Below are 26,758 nucleotides of genomic sequence, written 5' to 3'. Positions count from 1 at the left end.
TCGATAAGTAAGAATTTTGGATTGACAAATGAATAATATTTCCGACAAACTCTGTCGGTAAGTTCCTCGGTAAATCTGGTATATTTTTGGCAAGCAGTACTTATTTTTTGCTGCACCACCTGTCAGCCAGAATATTACAATAGAAACAGAAATGCAACCATAATAAAACATAAATTAACAACTACAAAACTTTATAAACTATCCAAGCATCCAAATTATCCCATCAAACATCAAAACTATCCAACCAAACTTCAAAATGTAATATTCAAAGTCAACATCCAACTAAACAATCCAATCAAACATAAAATCACTCCTCATCTTCGGATTCCCCCTTATCTTCTTCATCATTTATTTTGTTTCCATCACTTTCATCCACTTCATAAATGTGGCTTTTTGGCGGAGAGCGGGACAGGCCGATTAAATGGTTCACTTGAGCCTTGAGGGACTCGATGTCATTCCTAAGTGCGGTTTTAATCTTCTGATCGTGCTTTCTTTTTTCTCGTTAATCCGCATAGTTCCTAGAAAGTTATTGAATCGTTCGCCGCATCTCCTCAAGCTCCTCATTTTGCACGGTGGCGGATGTCCCAATACCTTGTAATCCACAAAAGCGAAGTGAAAAAAAATACACGAAGAGTTAGAATGGAATAATTTAGCACCTAACTTCATAATTAATCTTCAACTAGGGAACATCGACTACCAATACATACTATGAAGTAGAAACTTCGGCTAAGTTTTGAGCAACATATTAAAAGTTCTTGGAATATATATGTACAAAATCTACATAATCTAAGCTAGAAGACATCTGCCATATATCTTCACACGAACATCCACTTCCCATTAAAGTTATTTTTCTTAGTCATAAGATATTCTGTGAATAACTTTTCATTAAATCATCAAATAAGAAAGTTAATAACATGGCATTAATATGGTGTTTTTGCAAGCTATCTATTTCACTAAAGAGCACAACAAAAAGGAGCAAAGTGAAAAGGAAATAAGAAACCAAAAAACAAAAAACCAACACAAACACAGTTGGCAAAACTGTTAAATCAGAACAAAATGAATGAAAAACTGCTACAAAGACACATTATGAAGTATTTGTCAAGCTCTAATTGACCATTCTTCATTATATAAAGAAGCAATTTGCTTCACTAAGCCAAGCAAACACAACTACCTTTCTATATATATAAACACAAACAGTTCTCTCTCAGTTTTTTCCTTTTGGGGTTTCCAGAAAATGGAAAACCAAAAGTTGGGGGGAGATTTGTTGAATTTGACAAAATGTTTGTCCCACATCGGTGGGAAAACAAAAGTTGGGGGGATTTTCCCCCTATAAAAGAAGGCTTAATGTTTAGGATTTAGACACACCTCTCATTTGCCTTCTCATCTGTTTAAAGCATTTGTATCTTCTCTCTTTAGTATTATTTCACTTGTATTTTTGGAGTGAAATAAAATATTGGTTGTGTCCGAGGAGTAGGCAAAATTAGCCGAACCTCGTAAATTCTGGTGTTCCCTTTATTGTTGCTTTATTGTCTTATTTATTATTTGGTGGTTGTCATAATTTTTGGTATAGTAGTTGTGACTTATTCACACTATATACATTTGGCTTCCGCAACAATTGGTATCAGAGCCAAGGTACTGTCTAAGTATGCTCTGTGGTTGCAGCATAGTCTGATCTTCCACATCAGAAAAGATTTATCTTGGTAACTGAGTCAAGGTTCTGTCTGAGTATGCTCTGTGGTTGCAGCTTAGTCTGATCTTCCACACCAGAAAGGAAATAATCTTGATTTGTGTCGTCAGCTATTAAATAATATTTGTGTCAAAGATGGGAGACAATAAACAAGAAGAATCTACATCAAGTGTCAACAATACGTCATCATTGGCATCTTCGCTTATGACAAGAATTGTGTCAAATGCGAAATTTGCGGTAGAAATATTTGACGGGTCCGGACATTTTGGGATGTGGCAAGGCGAGGTTCTAGATGTCCTTTTTCAACAAGGGCTAGATCTGGCCATTGAAGAAAAGAAACCAGATGTTATTGGAGAAGAAGATTGGAGAATTATCAACCGTGTTGCTTGCGGTACCATTCGATCCTACCTTGCTAGAGAGCAGAAATATCCATACACAAAGGAAACTTCTGCAAGTAAATTATGGAAAGCACTGGAGGATAAATTTTTGAAGAAAAACAGTCAAAATAAATTGTACATGAAGAAGAGACTGTTTCACTTCACCTATGTTCCTGGTACCACGATGAATGAACATATCACCAGTTTCAATAAGTTGGTCACAGATTTGCAAAATATGGATACAACTTATGATGATGGTGACTTGGCCTTAATGTTGTTGGCGTCACTTCCTGATGAGTACGAGCACCTTGAAACTACTCTACTCCATGGAAATGACGAAGTTTCTCTCAGAGAAGTTTGTTCGGCTTTGTACAGCTATGAACAAAGAAAGCGAGAAAAACAGAAGGGCGGAGAAGGAGAAGCACTATTTGTGAGGGGTCGTCCTCAAAATCAAACGAGGACAAAGAAGGGAAGATCCAAGTCAAGATCCAGACCCAGCAAAGATGAATGTGCCTTTTGTCGAGAAAAAGGGCACTGGAAGAAAGACTGTCCGAAGTTGAAGAATAAGGCCAAACATAACAATGGAAAGGCCATTATGGATTCAAATGTAGCTGATTGTGATGATTCAGACTTCTCATTAGTTACAACAGAGTCATCAACATCATCAGACATATGGTTGATGGACTCGGCTTGTAGCTATCATATGTGTCCCAACAAGGACTGGTTCGTGGAATTTCAAGAAGGAGAATATGAAGTCGTTCACACAGCGGATAACAGCCCTCTTACCTCATATGACATTGGTTCAATACGATTAAGGAACCATGATGGAATGATCAGAACATTAACAGATGTTCGATATGTACCGGATTTGAAGAAGAATCTCATCTCTGTGGGAGCCCTAGAATCAAAAGGGTTCAAAATCATTGCAGAAAATGGAGTGATGAGAGTATGCTCCGGTGCACTAGTGGTAATGAAGGCTAATCGGAAGAATAATAATATGTACCGCTATCGTGGCAGTACAGTTATTGGGACAGCGACAGTGACATCCAGTGACGACAAAGAGGCAGAAGCAACCAAGCTATGGCACATGCGCTTGGGACATGCTGGAGGAAAATCCTTGAAAACTCTATCAGATCAAGGATTGTTAAAAGGAGTAAAGGCTTGCAACTTGGAGTTTTGTGAGCATTGTGTCAAAGGGAAACAGACAAGGGTTAAATTTGGTACAGCGATCCATAATACTAAAGGCATTTTGGATTATGTACACTCTGATGTTTGGGGTCCTTCCAAAACACCTTCATTGGGTGGGAAGCACTATTTTGTAACCTTTGTTGATGATTTTTCCCGAAGAGTATGGGTGTATACAATGAAGAGCAAAGATGAAGTGTTGGGAATTTTTCTCAAATGGAAGACGATGGTGGAGAATCAGACAGGCAGGAGGATCAAGTGTATTCGCACAGACAATGGAGGTGAATACAAAAATGATCATTTCAATAAGGTCTGTGAAAATGATGGCATCGTCCGACACTTCACTGTTAGACATACACCACAACAGAATGGAGTGGCAGAACGTATGAACCGGACCTTGCTGGAGAAGGTACGGTGTATGTTGTCCAATGCTGGCTTGGGCAAAGAATTTTGGGCTGAGGCAATTACATATGCATGCCACCTCATTAATCGTCTACCATCTGCTGCTATTGATGGCAAGACACCATTTGAAAAATGGTATGGAAAACCTGCTGTAGATTATAACTCTTTGCACGTGTTTGGCTCAACTGCATATTATCATGTGACGGAGTCAAAATTGGATCCAAGGGCAAAGAAGGCTATTTTTATGGGAATTACTTCTGGAGTCAAAGGATATCGCTTATGGTGTCCTATAACAAAGAAAGTAATATTCAGCAGGGATGTTACCTTTGATGAATCTGCTATGGTAAATAAGGTAACAGAAGATACCAAACAAAATAAAGGTGCTTCTAAGCAGGTGGAGTTTGAGGGAAAATTTATTTTTCCTACACAAGAAGCAGAGGAGGAAACAAATGAAGATTACCCTCTGGAAGGAGAGCCAGTAGAGGAGATTCCAACTCAGGAACCTCAACAACAACTTGAATCAATAGCAACCAGCAGGCCAAAAAGAACAATAACGAAACCTGTTCGTCTCATAGAGACAGTTGCTTGTGCAACCTCAATTGTAGCTGATGATGTTCCTACCACTTATAAAGATGCTGTCCAAAGTTCAGAAGAAGATAAGTGGAGGATTGCCATGAATGATGAAATACAGTCCCTTCATCAGAATCATACATGGAGATTGGCCAATCTCCCGAAGGGAAAGAAAGCAATTGGGTGCAAATGGGTATTTGCAAAGAAAGAAGGATTTCCTAACCAAGTAAATGTTCGCTACAAAGCAAGATTGGTGGCCAAAGGATATGCTCAAAAGGAGGGAATTGATTACAATGAAGTGTTTTCTCCAGTTGTAAAACATTCCTCCATTAGAATTATGTTGGCTTTGGTAGCACAATTGGATTTGGAACTAGTTCAGATGGATGTAAAAACTGCGTTTTTACATGGAAACTTGGAGGAGGAAATCTACATGACTCAGCCAGAAGGATTCAAAGTTGCTGGAAAAGAAAATATGGTGTGCAAACTTGAAAAATCATTGTACGGATTGAAACAATCTTCTAGACAATGGTACAAGCGATTTGACGAGTTTATGTTGCGGCAAGGGTACAAGAGAAGCAAATACGATCATTGTGTGTATTTGCGCAAGCTTAAAGATGGTTCCTTTGTATATCTTCTCCTATATGTTGATGATATGTTGATAGCTTCCAAGAATTCGGAAGAAATTGATAAGTTGAAGATTCAACTGAAGAAGGAGTTCGAGATGAAGGATTTGGGTGAGGCAAAGAAAATTCTTGGCATGGAGATAATTAGAGATAGACGTTCAAAGAAACTCTGTTTATCTCAAAAGGAATATTTGAAGAGAGTACTTCAACGTTTTGGCATAGATGACAAGACTAAGCCAGTTAGTACTCCACTTGCTTCCCATTTTAAGCTAAGTACTACTATGTCGCCAATGGATGAAGTTGAACGAAAGTATATGTCAAAGGTACCATACGCAAATGTTGTTGGTAGCTTGATGTATGCAATGGTCTGTACGAGACCTGACATTTCACAAGCTGTTGGAGTTATTAGCAGATATATGCATAATCCAGGAAAGGAGCATTGGCAAGCTGTGAAGTGGATTCTACGGTATATTCATAATACTGTAGATGTCGGGTTAGTTTTTTAGCAGGAAGATAATCAGTCTGTAATTGGATATTGTGACTCAGATTTTGCGGGTGATCTGGACAAACGAAGATCAACAACTGGTTATGTGTTTACTTTTGCAAAGGCACCAGTTAGTTGGAAGTCTACTTTGCAGTCAACAGTTGCTTTGTCTACAACAGAGGCAGAGTATATGGCTATTACAGAGGCTGTGAAGGAGGCAATTTGGCTTCAAGGATTGCTAAAGGAGCTTGGTGTTGAACAAAAAGGTATCACAATTTTTTGTGATAGTCAAAGTGCTATTCAATTAGCGAAGAACCAAGTTTATCATGCAAGGACGAAGCACATTGATGTTCGGTATCATTTTGTACGAGAAATCATAGAAGAAGGTGGAGTCACGATGAAGAAAATTCATACTACAGAGAATCCTGCTGATATGCTGACAAAAGTGGTGACTGCGGTCAAGTTTCAACATTGTTTGGATTTGATCAACATTGTTGAACACTGAAGATTGAAGATGAAGACACAACCAAAATTTGTTATTGAGAGAAGATTGAAGATGTGGAATTTTGCCAAGGTGGAGATTTGTTGAATTTGACAAAATGTTTGTCCCACATCGGTGGGAAAACAAAAGTTGGGGGGATTTTCCCCCTATAAAAGAAGGCTTAATGTTTAGGATTTAGACACACCTCTCATTTGCCTTCTCATCTGTTTAAGGCATTTGTATCTTCTCTCTTTAGTATTATTTCACTTGTATTTTTGGAGTGAAATAAAATATTGGTTGTGTCCGAGGAGTAGGCAAAATTAGCCGGAACCTCGTAAATTCTGGTGTTCCCTTTATTGTTGCTTTATTGTCTTATTTATTATTTGGTGGCTGTCATAATTTTTGGTATAGTAATTGTGACTTATTCACACTATATACATTTGGCTTCCGCAACAAAGGCCATATGCTCTACCCTTATACACGCCTCCAACCACGTTCAACCAAAATGGGAAAGTTTCTTCCTCCGATGGCATCCACAAAATGAGGGCCTTGAGGAGATGCGGCGAACGATTCAACAACTTTATAGGAACTATGCGGATGAACGAGAAGAAAGAAAGCACGAAGAGAAGATTAAAACCGCACTTAGGAATGACATCGAGTCCCTCAAGGCTCAAATGAACCACTTAATCGGCCTGCCCCACTCTCCGCTAAAAAGAAGAAACATATGTTCCATATACATATACAAACAACAAATTTATTATTCTTACTCATTTAATATTATAACAATTACAACAATTTCTACTTACTTTAGTTATCAATTTAAGATAATTAAATAATCACTAAGATTTTTATCGTATACCATTAATAAACTTCTACTTAGTGTATAATTAACAATGTATAGGCTATTGAATCACTAACATTACTTAATGATATATCCTTAGTGCGTACACTTCTACTTGGTGTAATTATCAATATCTATAAGCTAATTGTAACTATTACACTTCTATACTTAAAGTAATTATCAATGAATTGCCTAATAAATTATTAATATTAATTAATGATTTTGCTAATATAGTTTTACTTACTTTAGTTGTCAATTTAAGACGATTAAACAATCACCGATATTTATCACATATACCATTAATAAACTTCTACCTGGTGTGTAATTATCAATGTATAGACTAGTGAATCACTAACATTACTTAAGGATATATTCTTAATACACTTCTACTTAGTGTAATTAACAATCTATAAGCTAATTATAACTATTGCACTTCTACTTAGTGTAACTATCAATATATAGGCTAATCAATTATTAACATCACTTAACGATACCACTAATAAATCTATACTTACTTTAATTATCAATTTAAAGATAAACGATCACTAACATTTCTCACAAATAGCATTAATACACTTTCATTTAGTGTATAATTATTAATGTATAAGCTAATCAATCACTAACATTACTTATATAAGGATGACACTAGTTCACTAATACTTGGTGCTATTATCAATGTATATAGGCTAACCAATCACCAACATTACTTACAAGTATATTATTAATACATTTATACTTCATGTAATTATCAATCTACAAGCTAAATACAACTAATACAATTTTAATTAGTATATTATCAATGTGTATGATAATCACTTGCTAACGTTACTTAAAGACACCGTTAATACACTTCTGCTTACAATAATTATCAATTTATAAGTTAAACTATCATTAATATTTTTTACGAAAATGACTAATACACTTCTTCTTAGTGTGTAATTATTAATGTATAGGTTAATCAATGAATTTAAGGATACAACAAATTCACTTTTACTTTGTGTAATTATAAATTGCTAAGCTAAGTACCACTAATAATTTTTAAGTAGTGTAATTATCACGAATACAATTCCACTTAGTGTAATTTTCAATAAATAGGCTAATCAACCACTAAGATAATTAAGTAAACACTTACCGAGGGATTTACCGACGCCTTCCTCTGTGTAATAAAAAAAATACAAAATAATAATGTATAAACTTATATATTTAAATTACCGACGGAAGTCCATCGGTACTGTAAGAACAAAATTCAAAATATTATATAAATGCAATAGCGATTGAGTCCATCGATAACTTTATTTTATTTTTCATTTTTTTAAATACACCGAAAGAAACCGTCGATATCTAAAAAAATAATTCAAAAATATAAATACAAAATATTGCGAGAGAGTCCGTCGGTAATTTACCGACGGAGTGCATCGGTACAACCAACTAAATTTTGACCGGTCAAAGTATCATTATTTATCGAGAGTTGTCCGTCGAATATTTTTTTGCTTATTTCTGTCTGCTACTTTTGGCCTTCCACTTAAGTCTTGGAATCTTCTTACATAAAATCAAATGTAGTTCTGTCAAAGAATCAACCAGTTTAATTTTGCGGAGGTATTTTTGTATAGTTATTCCTCAAAATACTAGTACTTGATCCGAATTGAGTGTCGTGCACTATTCTGGCAGAAGTTCCTGCACTATTTACTTCTATGATATATTTGTTTGCATTTATCTCAAAGGTCTGCTGAAGTTTCTTGGCACCAATGAGTAAAAATAGCAGTAATCCCAAAAGTATTTGAGAGTGAATATTCCATGCATAATGGGATGTTTTACTTACAAATCGTCTTGCTCAAGAACCTGTAACAACTCAATCCCTCGTTATTTCTGCTTCTTATTCTTTTTTCTTTGAGCCAGGGGTCATCCGGAAACAGTCTCTCTACTGTCACAAGGTAAGGTTAAGTTTTGCCTACACTTCGCCCTCCCCAGACCCTACTATATGGAATTACACTGGGTTTGTTGTTGTATTCGCACTGTTATTTTCGTAAGCAGAGTTTTCCAATTTCAGGTGCTATTGCTATGATAATGATATTTTTAATTTATAGGTTTGTTTGTTAACTATCTACTTTAAACTTTGATTAACAGCAAGGATACACTGAGTGCTGCTCCCTTACCTTCTTACCATCCCAGTTGGACAAACTTATTGTTCAATTAACTGATGGCCTAAATATGCTGTTTTTCGTGATGCTAAGCAATTCCAGGTTTTCCTAGAAACACTAAGTGATCGATTGGCGCAAGATATCAGATACTTGATGTCAAACAGTGACAGTCACCTTACAATTACCTGTTTCACTTTGCTCTATGTCGTGACTCCTAGGGGAATCGCAAGGGATGCAACCTCCATCAGATTGACACTTCCTTGGAGCTTAAATCTTCTATACCACACAGGTATATACGAAGAACAGTTCCAAGAGAATAAGATCAAATATATATTGCTTATAAATCATTTGGTACTAGGCATCAGAGCTTAAATCAAAGCCCCTGCGCCTATCGAAACCTCTTAATCTACTGTCAAATCAGCTATTGTACAACATGCTGCACAATTTTAAATGTTTTGGTTGACGACTGGGAGGTATACTTATATTCAACTAGAAAATAACTTTTGCACCTATATCCTCAATTGAATTTTACAGGTGCTGCATAAAAGATGTCAGTTGATGGTACTGATATAGTGTTTCTTTTTGTCGTCTTAAGCCCCTCAACCCCCTCGGGTAGGGGTAAGGTCTGCGTACACACTACACTCGCCAAACCCCAACCACCAATCTATAAAAAACAAAAAATGAAACAGTGCTTTGACTGGTTCTAAAATTATATTACTTCATAAGAAATACATGATGTTTACAGAGGGCATCAAGATATCACAGTGAAGAACTACATGAAACATACAGAAAAAGAGGAACATGACAAAATTATTCAAAGTCTATATTGATCAATCAAAAGACAACCTTAGCAATCAGTAAAGTGTCGCAAAATAAGAGGATAGGCGTTTCTGCTAGCTTCATAAGAGATTCCAGCATGAGAGCATGACATGACTACAACAATTTGCTAAGAAAGAACTCCATCAACTCTGTCTGTGCTTTTGCTGCAGGTATCTTAGCAATTCCCAAACAAAAACACACCGTCGTTAGTTTGAGATCAACCTGGAGCAATTAAGAGAAAGCAAGCATCAAATCAAGATATCAAAAAAAGAGAAGGTACAAGAAGAAAAACTATAAACAATACCATGTTTTTGTGAACTTGACTCACAACTGCCAGAGATAGCCCTCATGTTTCTGTATTTAACATATAACATCACATTAGTCGCACGTAGATACTCAAAAACAACACATAGGAGTTTGTTTGTACTTACTTTGATAATGAGGTCAATACGGTCCGTTGCTTCATTCTCTTCGACTTCTTCCTTAATTCTCACAGCTGAAGCCACCAGAGATTTATTGTTGTTGCACCATATCAACTTAATCTGTTTCAGTGTTTGAATATATGCAAAGCTAAGGGGGATCTCCTCGAGATATTCACACTGTTTTATAACAAGTGTTTCTAGCTGGGGAAAAGATTCCTCTGAGGCATCCCACTTTGAGACATATAATTCCTCCAGTTTCAAGAACTTAAGTTTATGGAACGTCGTATCTCCAAGGCACCACTCTTCCGACTCATAATAAAAATCCACTAAATGGAGATACTCCAGACTTGATAGTCCCGCAATGAAACAAATCGCACTTTCTGTAAGGGTACCGCTTAGTACCAGCTTCTTTATATTTGAAGGCAAGTGTAACTTGGATATCCTTTGGTACGGGTGAAAGGAAAGGCGCAGTATTTGAAGCTGAGTAAGATTCTCCAATCTGGGACATATCCTTGAAGAATTTTTACAGCCTGAAATAATGATGTCAAGTTTTTGAAGATTAGGACACCTCTGTAATAACATATCCACTCTATCAGTATCACCAATTGGAAATTTAACTCGCCTTAATGTCCTCAAATTTACCAATTTAGGGGATTCTTCAAAGATCCGGTGCTTATCGTTATCCAAATGAAAAACAGCATTGGTAATCTCAACAAGCCTTAATTTTTCCATCTTCCAAAAAGTCGGTAACACTGAAGATATGATACTCGCTGAAAAACGCTTCACAATTAAAGTTTCTAGATGGGGAAAATGTGATTCTGGATGAAAATCAAATTCACATGTGAAAACTGCAAGGTACTTCAGGTGAATTAGTGGTTTCAGTGTAGCTGACGACAAAGCAATCACTAAATGAGAACTCAAATTCAGGACCTTAAGAAGTCTCAACTCACTAACCTGACGGAAGGGATTCCAATCTAAGAATTCTGTTCCATTGGTCATAAGTGATCTCACATGTTGGTGGAAAGGCTTCCGCGTTCTAGAGCCTAGTAATGCAATCTCAGAAAGCTCAGTACTGAAACTGAAGCTCACTCGACTTTCCTTCCAAATGGAAGTTTGAAAGTCTCTATAATGCTCCTTCACTGCCAACATAAACGTTTCTTGTCTACTCCTCTCCAAGCAAAAGTGAAGCGCTACATCATGAAGCTGGCAGTATTTGACTTTACCGTTATATCTTCTCTTTGAAACCATTACAACGTTACTGCTAATGAGATCCATCAAGTAACCTTCAGCTGTCTCTTCCATTAATCTCTCAGATTCAATGTTCTGCACGAAACCCTCCGCGATCCATAAACTTATCAATTTAGACACTCGAATTCTTGCGTCCTCTGGAAACATCCCCATGTAAAGAAAGCAAGGCTTTAAATAATCGGGTAAGTTATCATAACTTAACTGCATAGTTTCCCGACTATAGTCTTCAGTCTCACAATCAAGATAGGAAAATAGAGCATCTTTAACCTCATGCCACCAAAATTCTTCCGTTTTCTTCTTTTTAATTATTCCAGATGCCAAGACAACCACTAGTGGCAGCCCTTTGCATCTTCTTGCAACATCTAGACTCACATCGTCTAGTTCAGGTGGGCAAGCTTCATTTTGAAACACTTTTTTCTGCAACAATTCCCTACTCTCTTCGGGTGTGAGGAATGGAAGGAAATACGGATCACTATGGTGCTTGACATCCTCACCCACTTTGTCAAGTCGAGTTGTCACTACTATTCTACTTCCATTTCTACCATCTGGGAAAGACAATCTTAAGTCATCCCACGCCATACCATCCCATATATCATCCAAGACAATGAGGTATCTCTTTCCCACTAAGCTTTTCCTCAATAGGTCAGCAAGTTCGCCAACCTCATCAACCTTGTACTTGGACCCGGTAACTTGACTGAAAATCTCTTGTAACAGCTCTCTCCGGTTATGTATTTGGGAAATGATGCACCATGCTTGAACATCAAAATGAGAGATGACGTTGTCATTATTATACACCTTTCTAGCAATCGTAGTTTTACCTTGTCCTCCCATCCCAACAATTGGGATGACATCTAGCTCATTTGTTCCTCGAATCAGAAGCCGAAGTATATTTTTTGTGTCATTCTCAAAGCCCACTATCTCCTCATCATACCTAAGATTGCTATGTTGAATTGGCAGATGCTTAGATGGATCTATCACAGAGCAGGGCTTAAGAGAAAGGAGGTTCTTAAACCTCATCTCAGTCACCTTCTCACGAATATTCTTGATCTCTTTTACGATTGCAGGAAGTGAGCAAAAAAGATACCAAAGAGCATTACACTGAGCAAGTATAGAGTCAATGGAAACTTCAGCTTCATATGCCAAATTGATAGTACGCCTCTGAAGATCTTTAAGAATTTCATGTTCATGCTGCACCTTTGCAACATTTCTGAAAACAGATGTTAGATATGAGAGCTCTTTCTCTAAAATGACAATATAAGGCTTCAACATGAAATCTAAACCTGATTCAGATTTCAACATCTCATTCAATTTCCTTAGGAGAGAATCCAGAAAGCTCAATCCACCAACTGTCGGAAACTGAGATGGTCTGTATATAACGGATCTGTAGTACCTCTCTTCCACTTGTGCCTTTAGATCTTCAATTTTCTCTAATATCTGTATCGTGCCAAGATCAATCTTGCTCGCATCATCTTTGATTGTCGATCCTGAAAGAAGCTGCATTTGAATTACACAAAGTATGTCGCCGGCAAGAACTCCAACCTTTTCTAAGAGTTCATTCAACCTATTACCATTAATAACATGATTTGGTATATCGCCGAGAAAAACTAACATGAACTCTATTGCCACATCAATGTTTCGAGCAGAGACAATAGGGGGAAAGTTATCAAGCTTTTTATCTCTAAGATACACCAGAAGACAGTGGAGTTGATATGAAAATCCTTTTGGTAATTTCTTGTCCTTGAAAGTTCTTGATTGAGTAAACTTTGACGCCTTTAGTTCACTGAGAAAAATCTTTTTCATTTCCATCTCCAATATCATAACCAAGCATAATAGATAATGAGGCTCACTCTCGATATTAGATGTATCATCTCCATCCTCTTTCACCCAAAGATCAAGACAGAACTGTCGAACATTGTCAGCCATGAACTGTATCCGAGCCTGCATACCTTCCAACTTCTCACGGTCGACATAATTACCATTTATCTCTGCACCATATAAGTATCTTATAAACCTTATTTTGTTTTGAATGACTTTGACTTTCCTTAAGTATCTATCTGTCTTCTGTAGGATATTGATTTTTTCCGCGAAAAAAGCGACAGATCGAACCAAGTACCTCGGTGCATCATTTAGATTCTGGTCAAGGTAATCCATATATTCCAACATATACGAATCATTCAGTTCAACGTTGTATATTAAACTGGTACCGCTATCTTCACTGAATTCCTGCAACTCTGATACTAGCCTTTCCACATTAAGACTAGTTTTGTATTCACCTGAAATTCCACCAAAAACCGAGTGAAGCATTTCCACAATCAATTTGGCCTTCTTTCTGATTTCTACTAAAGAATCAGGCAAAAGAGCATGAGGGTACTTGATAAAGGTTCTCAAAAATCTTAGCTCCATTTCAAGTGTCTCAATCTTGACAACATTCATATCACCTCGACTCTTAATCCTTCTCAAGTGATCTAACATATCCTCAATGTCGTTATGCACCATCTTCCGTAGATAAATTAAAAAGTAGAAAATCCCTGCAAGTTTACCAAACTCTTGTCATATTAATATTAAATAAGAAGGAAATTTTATTAATGTCTTTTAATCCTACTATCATAAGCTATAATGCTTGTGAAAGATTGTACACATTCTGCACATTTTTTATTATGAAAATTTCACAAACATCCCTTAGGTTTTGACATATTGCGTATATCTCTTTTGCGATATCAAATATATTATACGAACTTCCCTTCTTTCATATATTTTTTTTGAGGTAAGTAACTAGCAAAAAAAAGGGCAACGCGATGCACAAAAACATCCCGCATGCACGCAGGATCTGGGGAAGGGCCGCACTCAATGAGGTGTGATGTAGGCAGCCTACCCTGATGTCTACGACTCGAACCCGTCACCTATAGGTCACAAGGAAACAACATGACCGTTGCTCCAAGAAGGTAAGTAACTAGTAACAAGATGATTTATAGCCACATAAATATCTAAGTTTTATTTTAAATCATAAGTTTCAAAAGTTTGTTTCTTAAACTCTATGATTAGTCAAACACTATCACATAAATTGGGATGGAGTGAGTAGTAGTTAATAAGACAAAAGCTAAATGGATTCATGTAGCTCTTCTAACAATATAAGAACTAGACTTGTAGATTGCAAATGAAACCAATTTAGCACTACTAAAAAAATTGAAATTAACTAGGAACTTCATTGCTAATCTATCGCTAAATCGCTCATAGCTAACATAGTTTTTTATAATCCGTCGCTAAATAGGATTACTGATGAATTTTTCTATTTAACTACAGAATTTGTCCGTCCCTAATTCCTTTTTTTTAGTAGTGTAGAGATTTGGAAAAGAAGATAAGTTAACACAAGTTCAGTTCGAGTCTTACAATCAATCAAGCGCGATTTTGGCTTCTTTCGTCTTCTTTTGTAACTCCAATTTCTGATACAATAATATCCTAAGAGGAAGCACAAGAGATGAACATTAAAATTATAAGATTCAGGAATAAATAAAAGAAATCACAGAAATGATCATATCAACAAATAATGATGAAAATTTTCAAATTTAACCAAATATATGGCCCAGAATTTTCGACATGTATATATAGTATTTCAAGTGTTGTTAGAAAAAGTTTATTGAAATACCTGTAAAAAGTAAAAGTTGCTGCAGGAGAAAACTACCTAATGAAGAAGCTCGGAAGGAGGAAGATATATGTTAGGTTCAGTGGAAGAATAATTATCTTGAAGATATCCTAAAACTTATAAAGGAATGTGAATAAAGTTTGGTCCAAAGTTATTTATATTATTAAATTATTCTTAAATATAATAGTAATACCTTTTTAGAATATACTAAAAAAATGTGCCACTAAAGGAAACCTTTGGGCAATAATGGAGACCATCAATGTGATATGTAGAACTTTTGTTTTTCTCTTTTACATCGAAGGATATGACTATTAAAAGCAACCGCAATCAAAAACTAAATTGAAAGTGAAACAGTAAATATATTTTGAGACAATCTCCGACCAGTTTAATTTTGCGGAGGTGTTTTGTATAGTTATTCCACAATGTTTGTTTGCATTTATCTCAAAGGTCTGCTGAAGTTTCTTGGCACCAATGAGTAAAAATAGCAGTAGTCCCAAAAGTATTTGAGAGTGAATATTCCAAGCGTAATGGGATATTTTACTTACAAATCGTCTTGCTCAAGAACCTGTAACAACCCAATCCCTCGTTATTTCTGCTTCTTATTTTTTTTTTCTTTGAGCCGGGGTCTTTCCGAAACAACCTCTCTACCTTCACAAGATAAGGGTAAGGTTTGCGTACCCTCCCCAGACCCTACTATGCGGAATTACACTGGATTTGTTGTTGTTGTTGTTGTTGTTGTTGCTGTTCTATTCGCATTGTTATTTTGGGGAGGGTAGTGTGAGTAGAGAGACTGTTTCCAATAGACTCTCAGCTCAAGAAGATGGAACGAGACAGTGTAGCAATAACAGCAAAGGAATCCAGAAAGATAACACCAGCAACGTAATAACCAGAAAATAGAGCTATTGTACAACATGCTGCTCAATTTAAAATGTTTTGGTTGATGATTGGGAGTGTACTTATAATCAACCAGAAAATAATTTTTCTACCTATTTATTCCTCAATTGAATTTTACAGGTGCTGCATAAAAGGTGTCAGATGAAGGGATTATAGAATTTAAACGGGAAAACAACCACCAAACTATAAAAAACAAAAATGAAACGTCGCTTTGACTGGTTCTAAAATTATATTATGTTGGGCTAAAACGGCCCAAATACACTTTTAACACGGTATGGTATTGTCCGCTTTGGGCCAAGCCCGCACGAAAGGCCTCACACGATTAAGAGATATCTACACCTTATATTTAGACTTCCAATCTTTTCAACTATCAACGTGGGGACTTTGTTCGCATACTTAACATATTACTACATAAGAAAGGCATGATGTTTATATAGGGCCTCAAGATATCACAGTGAAAGACCACATGAAACATACAGAAAAAGATGAACATGACAAAATTCTTCACAGTAAGCATGAGTCTATGTTGATCAATCAAAAGACAACCTTAGCAATCAGTAAAATGTTGCAATATAAGAGGATAGGCGTTTCTGCTAGCTTCATAAGAGATTCCAGCATGTGAGCATGACATGACAACAACAATTTGCTAAGAAAGAACTCGATCAACTCTGTCTGCGCTTTTGCTGCAATTATCTTAGCAATTTCCAAATAAAAACACACCGTCGTCAGTTTGAGATCAATATGGAGCAGTTAAAAGAAAGCAAGCATCTAATCAGTATAACGAAAAGAAGGTACAAAAAAAAAGAAAAAAACTTAAAACAATACCATGTTTTCATGACAAGGTCTTGACTCACAGCTGCTGGAGACAGCCCTAATATTTCTGTATTAAAAAATATTGTTGCACATTAGAGCATGTAGATACTCAAAAAACCGCACGTATAAGAGTTTGTTTATACTTACTTCAATAATGAGGTCAATACGGTTGCATCCTTCAGTATCTTCAACTTCTTCCTTAATTCTCACAGCTGAAGCTTCGAGAGATTCTTTGTTGCACCGAATCAACTTAATCTGTTTCAGTGTTAGAATATCTGCAAAGCTAAGGGGGATCTCCTCGAGATGGTAACACCCTTTTATAACAAGTGTTTCAAGCAAGGGAAAAGATTCCTCTGAGGCTTCCCACCTTGAGATATATAATGTAGTCAGTTTCAAGAGCTTAAGTTTACGGAACTTAACACCAGTTCCAAGGCACCACTCATCGTGTTGATCAAAATTCAGATACCTTAATTGGAGATACTCTAGACTTGGCAGTATCGCGATGAAGGAAATGGCCCTTTCAATATGATCCCCCTGCAGTACCAACTTCTTTAAATTTAAAGGCAAATGTAACTTGAATAAAGCTAAGTCCTCGTTAATGGTAAGGCGAAGTGATTGAAGCTGGGTAAGACTCTCAAAGTTGGGACAAATCACTGCAGAGTATTCTTCATCACCCCGAAATTCGATCACAAGTTCTTGAAGATTAGGACACCTCCGTAATAAGACATCTACACTACCAGCATCATGACTATCAATTGCAAATTTCCTTAATATCCTCAAATTTTCCAATTTAGAGGAATCTTCAAAGATCCAATGCTTATCTTTATCCAAATTAACAACCTCAACATGCCTTAACTTTTCCATTTTCCAAAAGATAGCTGGTAACAATAAAGTTTCAGAATAATGAATATTGGACTTGACAATTAAAGTTTCTAGATGGGGCAGATGTGATTTTGGATGGAAAAAGAATTCTAGTGTGGAAACTGCAAGGTACTTCAGGTGAATTAGTGGATTAAATGTAGCTAACGACAAATAATACGCTCCATAGGAACTCAAATCCAAGACTTTAAGAAGTCTCAATTTACTAACCTGATGGAAGGGATTCCATTTAGTAAATTCACCTTTGTCATTCGTCGTTATTACTGACCTTAAGTGCTGGTGGAAAGGCTTTCGTGTTTTGGAGCCCAGCGATGCAATCTCAGAAAGCTCATTACTGAAACTGAATCTCACTCGACTTTCCTTCCAATCAGAAGGTTGAAAGTGGCTATAATGCCCCTTCACTGCCAACATTATCTTTTCTTTTCTACTCTTCTCCAAGCAAAAGTGAAGCACTATATCATGAATCTGGCAGTATTTGACTTTACCGTTATATCTTCTCCTTGAAACCATTACCACATTACTGCTAATGAGATCCGTCAAGTAAGCTTCAGCTGCCTCTTCCGTTAATCTCCCAGATTCAACGTTCTGCACGAAGCCTTCCGCGATCCATAAACTTATCAATTTAGACACTGGAATTCTTGCATCCTCGGGAAACATCCCCATGTAAAGAAGGTAAGGTTTTAAATGATCAGGTAAGTTATCATAACTCAACTGCATAGTCGAAAGACTATATTCTTCAGAATCACCAAGATAGGAAAATAGAGAATTTTTAACCTCATGCCACCAATATTCTTCCATTTTCCTTTTTTTGATAATTCCAGATACCAAGACAATCACTAGAGGCAATCCTTTGCATCTTTCTGCAACTGCTAGACTCGCATCTTCTAGTTCAGGCGGGCAACCTTCATTTTCAAACACTTTTTTCTGCAACAACTGACAACTCTCTTCTGGTGTGAGGAATGGAAGGAAATAAGGATCAATATTGTGCATGACATAATCACCCACTTTCTCAAGTCGAGTTGTAACTATCATTCTGCTTCCATTTTCAGCATTTGGAAAAGATAATCTTAACTCATCCCATGCCATAAAATCCCACATATCATCCAAGACAATGAGATATCTCTTCCCCATTAAGCATTTCCTTAACTTGTCTGCAAGGACGTCATCCTTATCTCCCTCATCCTTGTAATTGGTAACTTGTCTGAGAAGCTCTTGTAATAGCTCACTCCGGTTATATGTTTGGGAAATGATGCACCATGCTCGAACATCAAAATGAGAAACAATGATGTCGTCATTATACAACTTTCTAGCACAAGTTGTTTTACCTTGTCCCCCCATCCCAACAATTGGGATGACATCTAGGCCATTTGTTCCTTGAATTAGATGCCGAATTATTCTTTTCATGTCATTCTCAAAACCAACTATCTCCTCATCATTCATAGGATTGCTATGTTGAATTGATAGATGTTTAGATGGCTCAACCACAGTGCAGGGCCTAAGATCAATGTTCTCCGACCACATCTTGGTCACCTCCGTACGAATATGCTTGACCTCTTCTATGATTGAAGGAAGTGAGCAAAAAGAATGCCAAAGAGCATTATATTGAGAAAGAATAGAGTCAATGGCAATCTCAGCTTCATATGCCAAATTGATCGTACGCCTCTGAAAATCTTTAAGAATTTCATGTTTATGGTGCACTTCCGCAACATCTCTGAAAAGGGATGTTAGAGATGAGAGCTCTTTCTCTAAAATGACAATATGAGGCTTCAACATGAAATCTGAACATGTTACATTTTTCAACATCTCATTCAATTTCCTTAAAAGAGAATCCAGAAAGCTCAATCCACCAACTGTGGGAAACTGCGATGGAGTAAATTTAAAGGATTTGTAGTACTTCTCCACTTGCGCCTTTAGATTTTCAGTTTTCTCCAATATCTGTCTCGGGCAAAGATTTATATCGCTAGAGTCACCTTTGGCTATAGAGATAGGATGAAGCTTTTGAATAACACACATAACATCACCCACAAGAGATCCCACCTTTTCCAAGATCTCATTCAAAATCCTACCACTAATAAGATGTTTCGACGCATCAGCAAGAAAACCCAACAAGAACTCTATTGCCACATCAATATCTTGAGCAGAGACATTGTTAGGAAAGTTCTCAAGCTTTTTGTTTTTGAGATACACCAGCAGACATTGGAGATTATATGAAAATTCTTTTGGTAGTTTCTTGTCCTTAAAAGTTATTGATCGAATAAACTTTGAAGCCTTTACTTCAGAGAGAAAAATCTTCTTCATTTCAAGCTCCACTAGCACAACCAGGCATAGTAAAAAAGGAGGTCTACTCTCGATATCAGATGTATCATATCTATCCTTATTAATCCAAAGTGCAAGACAGAATTGTCCGACGTTTTTAGCCATGATTTGCATTCGGATGCTCAAACCTTTTTGCTTCTCATGCTCAATGAAGCCATTAATCTCAGTATCATATAAGTATATCAGAAACTTCATTCTCTTTTGAATGCATTTCAATTGCTTGAAATATCTGTCTGTCTTCTGAAGAATTCTGACTTCTTTACTGAAAAAAGTGTCAGACGAGAAAAAGTACCTCAGTGCATCGTTTAGATTCTTGTCGAGGCAATCCATATATTCCGACAGATAGAATGAGAAATCATTCATCTCATAACTGTAACTTAATTTGGTAATACAATCAATGAATACCAGCAACTGTGTTACTATCCTTTCCACATTAAGGTTAGTTTTGTATTCATCTGAAATTCCACCAAAAACCGAGTTAAGCATTTCCACAATCGATTGAGCCTTCTTTGTGATTTTGACTAAGGAATCAGGCAAAAGAGCATGAGGATGCTTTAAAAAGGTTCTCAAAAATCTTAGCTCCATTTCAAGTGTTTCAATCTTGACAACATTCAAATCACCTCTACTCTTAATCCTTCTTAAGTGATCTAACACATCCTCAATGTCGCTATGAGCCATCTTTCCTACATAGAGTAGAAATTCCTGCAAGTTCACCCAACTTATGTTATATCAATCTTCACTAACAGCTTGTTTAAATTGTTGTTACATGTCGTTTTATAATGTATCGTATTGTATTGTACTGTATTATATTGTATTATTTAATGAATACAACGTTTGGATAGATTGTATCATTTGCTGTCGTTTATATCAAGCACTAACAATATGAAGAAAAACTTGCAACATTACTAAGAAAAAATAGGATATGGAGTTGAATTTGCTATATAGAAAAGTAGAGCAAAGGATAAAACTAATATGATTATTTAATAATAAGGGACACAAGATGAAAGAAAAAAAAAAGCAAGGAAACGACGCCACCACCAAATCCTTCGTTCCATGAAGTGACATTTTTCGTCGTTACGTAACGATGGATTTAATGATACGATACAATAAAATTTAAGTGACAATCAAAACAAATATTATATTTAAAGTAATAATACAATACAATACAATAGGTAACAACCATCCAAAAAAGTTTTAAACCATGATTAAGTGATTTAATACAGTGAAAATATATATTAATTAATTATGGTTAAGGGAAAAAAGTTTATATGCTAACATATGTTGTTCATTTATCGAGTAAATTGCTAGGCTCTTGTCTCGTGATCGACTTACACGCTTCAACCACCCGGGCTTACACCCCCGGCCATACTCAACGCCCAAAATTCATAATTGAGTCCTATTTTTGTATATTATTCACTCGAGCGCCATGTTTTGCATATGTTCGTTAGGGGGAGGGGTATTTGTGAGGGGAATTTGTGATTCAAAGTATAAGAGTGAGGACATTTAAATTCGATAACTCGAAGAAGGATATATATATAAACAATGTCTCAAAGTACAAGAGCAAATATGACTATTTTCCCTAATTTAATTTACAGGTGGACAAATATATCCCTTATATTTCAATATTATTCTTTTACATATACTCGCTCTCTCTCTCTCTCTCTATATATATATATATATATATATATATATAACTGCCCCAGACTATTCGATTTGATACCAAAATTACCTTCATCCACCTATTGAGCCAAAATACCCCTACTGTTATCTTAGTGGCTCAATTATGCTCTTATTACTAACGGGCTTATCTTAAAAAAAATAGAAAAATTTCATGATTATCCATGTGTTACCATTCTATTAGCCTAAATATAAACCTTTGCTAAATTAAAAAGAAAAAACCACCATAAATCTAGGATTCGATTGATCCGTGTCGATTTTAAACCCTATTAATCCAAATTCGATTTTAAAAAATAATGTAACTTCTTCTTCATCTTTTAGATTCTGCAATGGACGAATTTGCGCCACTACAACAACCAGAAAAGTAATAATTTATGTAAGAAAATGTTGACTTTAGGAATGAAATAAAATGGGTATGAGAATAAAATTGGGAATCTTGACTTAGGAAGTAATTCATTAAATGAAATCAAATGGGTATAAAATGAGTATGAGAAAAAAATTCATTATCTCCTCCTCTGATTCAATTTCATGGAGATTGGAGAAGAAAGGGAGAGTTGGCCGATGGGGCATGTCCTTTTTTCGGGCGACTGTGAAGAAACCATAATGGGTACTGTTTTATAAAAAAAAGTTGGTATAGATTTAAAATTAGATCAATGGGATGGTGATACATGGATATTTATTAAAAATATTTTCCAAATAAGTCTGTTAGTTAATAAGGGCATAAGTAGGGTGTTCACGGCTCGGTTTGGTCGGTTTTTGATTAAAACCAAAACCAAACCAATTTAATCGGTTTTTAAAATTTAAAACCAAAACCAAACTAAACTAAATACAAACTATCAATTTGGTTGTTCTTGGTTTGGTTCGGTTTTTTCGTTCTTTGCAAGCTAATGATAAGTCGATAATAGTAAAACAACACTAGCCAACAATCTGAAAATAATATGCTAAATTTATGCTTTAATATATTTCTTTCAGAACTGAAAGTTCATTTACCTGTTTATATGAAAAGAATGAACAAAATAACAAACTAAAAGCAGACAAGAGTTGTGCGTATGATTAGAGAATTAAAGTCTCGTAGGGAAAAAATAATTGGCTAATTCCTATTGTTTTAGCTTATACAATCTTTTAAGATATAAATAGGATAAAGCAAAATTTAAAATAATAATTGAAATGCATAAAAATATTTAATATTATTTACAAAAAGTTATTATACTTTATATAAATAATTATTAAATTTTATGTATAATTTATCGGTTTGGTTCGGTTTATTTTTCGGTTTTTTATAATAGAACTAAAACCAAATCAAATATTATCGGTGTTTAAAATTAAAAATCCAAACCAATCTAAATCAAGAAAAATATCGATTTACTTAATCGGTTTGGTTCGAATTTCGGTTTGGATCGATTTTCCGTCAAACCGTGAACAACCCTAGGCATAAGTGAGCCACTAAGATAACGATAGGGGCATTTTTGGCTCAATAGGTGGGGGGGGGGCATTTTTTACCAAATCGAATAGGCTAAGGGCAGTTTTGACCCTTTTCCGATATACATATATCAGTTGGATTAACATTTAATAGTAGTAATTCTTATCAAGTAAAACCAACTTAGAGATTTGCAAACAAAGAAAAATTAACACAAGTTAGTTAAGCTCAAGTCTTACCATAAATCAAGCTAGCTAGCGTGCTTTTGTCTTCTTTGGCCTTTTTTGTATCAACAACTTCTGATCCAAATCCTAAAAAGGAGCAAAAGAGATTATCACAGAAATGATTAAATGAACAAAATAGATAATAATTAAATAGAAGTTGCAGTAGAAGAAAAAACTAACCAACTCCTATCGAAAATGATTTAATATATAAATGGAAGAAGGTTTGAAGGAGAAAAGAAGAGCCCCTTTGTTTTCTAGTACACTGAGATGGTTGAGGAGATCAAGTGGGCTGTATAGAGCTCTGAATTATTGTGTTAATTATTTATTAATATTAGTTAAACAACAATTATCGGCTCATTAATTAATAATGGTGATTATACGTTGTAATCATAGCCGGAACCAGGATTTCAAGCTTATGGGTTCGTAATTCTAATCTTTTTAATCTACTGGGTTCTAAATTAATAATTTATACATATTCAATGGATTTTTTAAGATAAATACAGGGTTCGAACCAAAGCTATTGGGTTCGGCCGAACCCAGTAGCTACACTCTAGCTCCGCCCCTGGTTGTAACAGCCGTCTGTCTTTTGTCCATTTGATACTCTGGCCTTTGTAAGTAGCTCAATTAAATAATTTGCAAACAACTTTATTGGAAAACTAATTCAAAGTTGCAGTATGGAACCTTAGTTATTTAGAATTTGGTTTATTTAATTCATGTCTAAATAGGATTTGCAGTTAGAATAAATATAGGAATAGACTTTCCTGTTTCTAGTTAAAATAAATTTCATACTATTATAAATATGGGTATTAATAGCTTATTTTATGTGTGGATGAAATAAAAAATTGTAGAGAACTTTCAGAGAGTTATAATAAAATAGATTTTCTACAAACTTCTTGATGAAAAGGCTTGCAATCAAACAAATAGCTTGCAAGCAATTTCCTAAAAGCGCTTTTATTCTTATACGCTCGCAAGGGGAAGTAAATCGAGCCCTACGTCTATCACTTCGTCATTGCCAAACTTGCTCCTTCGAACTATAGGCTCTGATATTAGTTATTGGGCTAATCAACAACAACTCAGTAAAATTCCACTAGTGGGGTCTGGGGAGGGTAGTGTGTACGCAGATCTTACCCCTACTCCGAAGGAGTATAGAGGCGGTTTCCGAAAGACCCTTGGCTCTATTAGGCTAATTAACTTGAAGATAATCTTAGCATGACGTGATATTGTCTGTTTTGGGCTAAGTTTGCATGATTTTCTCCAAAAGACCTCACTCGGTTAAGAGTATCCATACACATTTTTTTTAGACTATCGACATAGTTTTTTTTTCAGATTGAAATTTATTAAGAAATAGAAAACTACAAAGAGTAGATCTAGGGGACAAACCAAAACATCTACGTACCCCAATGCGGGTACCGAACACTGGGTGGGAAACCGAAAAAAAAATATCTATGTACCAAAGTTGAGAAAAAGGGGCATCAAAATAAATTTGTCAACTCACAAGTCACAAGAAATGGTTGCTTTTTAGTAGTAAAAGTATTTGATCATCAAGATATAAATTTTTCTTTGTGTTCTTCCATCTGATTACATTTAATTTTATATTTTATTACTTAAAATAAATTTATAAAAGAATCTAAATGAAAGAGTTTATGCCATACATGGAAAGAACGGGAATAGGTTTTAGGGTCCATTAAAAATATAATTTTAGTTATATGACCATTTTCATAAGAGATCAATAACAAAAATAAATCAGTAAATAAAACACAAAAGCTCTTTGTAGGATCAATTCGTCTCTTTAAATTGTAAATGAAATAGAGAAGTGAAAGTCCATCAGCATGAATTAGCCTTATAATTTTCAAGAAAAGAATCTAGAAAGCAAAATGAATCAAAAACTGAATTACAAATTAAATGTTAAGAGGGGAAAAAACTAAAAATAATCCAAACAATTAGGGCGTTCATAAAAGCCCAAAAAACCGTACAGACCCAAAACCGAACAAAACCAACCAAAAAACCCGATACTTTTTAGGTTTGGTTTAGTTTGATTTTGGTTTTGAATTTTAAAAATGGATAAAATTTGATTTGATTTTGGTTTTAATAAGAAATAGTTGAAAAAATCGAACCAAACCGACTATAGAAATAGTCATTTAAATTTTTTATTACACCTATATATATGTATATTTTTATACAAAGTTTATAATATTTTATGGTGCATATTAGTCTTTTGTATTTTTAATATAGTTCTTTATTTTAATAATTTAGTTCTTTGCCTTTACATTCTAGTTTGATTGGTAGTTTTCTTTTGCTAAGTCCAAGAATTTATTGCAAGTTTAAAATAATCGATTTTTAACTGAATACGTAAATTATTCATCACAATTTGAATTATCATCAATATATCTTGGCAAATGATAGATTTCTCAAAGAGCAATTGGTTTGATAATGTTACGTTGAAAATATAGTCACCGGAATATGTGTTTGGTAGTGTATGTCTCATATTTAAGAAAAAACTCGATAAAAAACCGAAAAAATCGAAAAACAAACAAAAACCGACAACAATCGAATCGATAAAAAACCAACTTAATTGGTTTGGTTTGGTTCCAATATTTAAAAAACCGACTTACTTGATTTGATTTTTTTGGGGGGAAAAACTGATTCAAACCGAACCATAAACACCCCTACAAACAATCAAATATGTGGTCCAACTGATTATCACATATTGCAGTAGATGAACAAACTAAATAAATGATAAGATGAACAAAGATAATTAAATAAAAGTTGCAGTAGAAGAAAAAACTAACCTACTCATATTGGAAAATAACAATAACAAACCCAGTATATGCTCACAAGTAGAGTCTGCGGAGCGTAGAAGGTACGCAGAGCTTACCCTACATTGTGCAAGTAAAAAGCATGTTTCCGATAGATCCTTGACTAAGTCAAGCAGCAACAAAGGAGCAACTCTTATCGGAAAAGATTAACATATAAATGGAAGAAGGTTTGAAGGAGAAAAGAAAAGCCCCTTCTCTCTAATTCCTCAAATTCACATACTCTAGCAAGATATATTTATTAGGTTCCAGGGATGAATAATTTCTTGAATTATTTTTTTTAAAAATAAATTAAAAGGTATGAAAAAGAAAATTATGGATCAACAAAACTTACCTCAATGATCATGAATGGAATATGCCACAAGGTGATGTCATATTGCTAGTATACAGAGATGGTTGAGGAGATCAAATGGGCTGTATATAGCTCTGAATTATTGTGTTAATAATTTATTAATAGTAGTTAAACAACAATTATCGCTTCATTAATTAATAGTTGTAATTATACGTTGTAACAACCGTCTGACTTTCATTCTTATTGGCTGCTTTAGTGGAAACATGAACTCTATTTTGGTGCTATGGAAAAAATAAATTGTGAATGTTCATTTGGTACTCTGGCCTTTCCAAATAGCTCAATTAAATAGTTTGCAAACATTCATGCAAGCACCCGAGAATTTAGGAATCAGGCAGAATTTCAGTTTTATGGTCTTAAAATGCTAAAAATTGAGGAACGGTCATGACAAAGCGGTGACTTGTTCCTGTGAGAATGCACGGTAGAAGAATCTATATTTTTGACAACAATACAATGAGC

At 35.2% G+C, this 26,758-nt stretch overlaps 2 protein-coding genes across 11 annotated transcripts; both read right to left on the bottom strand.

Annotated features, from left to right (window-relative positions):
- Window positions 1-525: 525 nt before the first annotated feature.
- Window positions 526-15,001, bottom strand: LOC104227047 (putative late blight resistance protein homolog R1A-3). 6 transcript variants are annotated; one of them, XR_011405234.1, is made up of 6 exons: window positions 14,921-15,001; window positions 14,665-14,733; window positions 10,039-13,805; window positions 9,912-9,961; window positions 9,635-9,829; window positions 526-591 (listed from the first exon to the last, which is right to left on the bottom strand). XR_011405234.1 is itself a non-coding variant. In XM_009779175.2 (5 exons), exons 3-4 carry the CDS (start codon window positions 13,771-13,773, stop codon window positions 9,932-9,934), a joined length of 3,765 nt encoding a protein of 1,254 aa, XP_009777477.1. In that variant the 5' UTR covers window positions 13,774-13,805; window positions 14,665-14,733; window positions 14,921-15,001; the 3' UTR covers window positions 9,492-9,829; window positions 9,912-9,931. The 6 variants fall into 6 exon arrangements, 5 of the variants coding, with proteins under 5 accessions (XP_009777477.1, XP_070023911.1, XP_070024277.1 ...); XM_009779175.2 differs by lacking the exon at window positions 526-591 and having other exon boundaries at window positions 9,492-9,829; XM_070167810.1 differs by lacking the exon at window positions 526-591 and having other exon boundaries at window positions 9,492-9,781.
- Window positions 15,002-16,017: 1,016 nt separating this feature from the next.
- On the bottom strand, window positions 16,018-26,351 carry LOC104227045 (putative late blight resistance protein homolog R1A-3). Of its 5 annotated transcripts, none has more exons than XM_009779171.2 (6): window positions 26,285-26,337; window positions 25,750-25,803; window positions 23,153-23,224; window positions 16,772-20,521; window positions 16,637-16,691; window positions 16,018-16,504 (listed from the first exon to the last, which is right to left on the bottom strand). In XM_009779171.2, exons 3-5 carry the CDS (start codon window positions 23,153-23,155, stop codon window positions 16,683-16,685), a joined length of 3,762 nt encoding a protein of 1,253 aa, XP_009777473.1. In that variant the 5' UTR covers window positions 23,156-23,224; window positions 25,750-25,803; window positions 26,285-26,337; the 3' UTR covers window positions 16,018-16,504; window positions 16,637-16,682. The 5 variants fall into 5 exon arrangements, with proteins under 5 accessions (XP_009777473.1, XP_009777476.1, XP_009777475.1 ...); XM_009779174.2 differs by having other exon boundaries at window positions 16,018-16,494; XM_009779173.1 differs by lacking the exon at window positions 25,750-25,803 and having other exon boundaries at window positions 26,285-26,351.
- Window positions 26,352-26,758: the final 407 nt, after the last annotated feature.

The sequence above is a fragment of the Nicotiana sylvestris genome, chromosome 1, assembly GCF_000393655.2.
Source record: "Nicotiana sylvestris chromosome 1, ASM39365v2, whole genome shotgun sequence".
In the NCBI taxonomy this organism is placed as follows: domain Eukaryota; kingdom Viridiplantae; phylum Streptophyta; class Magnoliopsida; order Solanales; family Solanaceae; genus Nicotiana; species Nicotiana sylvestris.
This window is presented reverse-complemented; position numbering and strand designations above follow the sequence as displayed.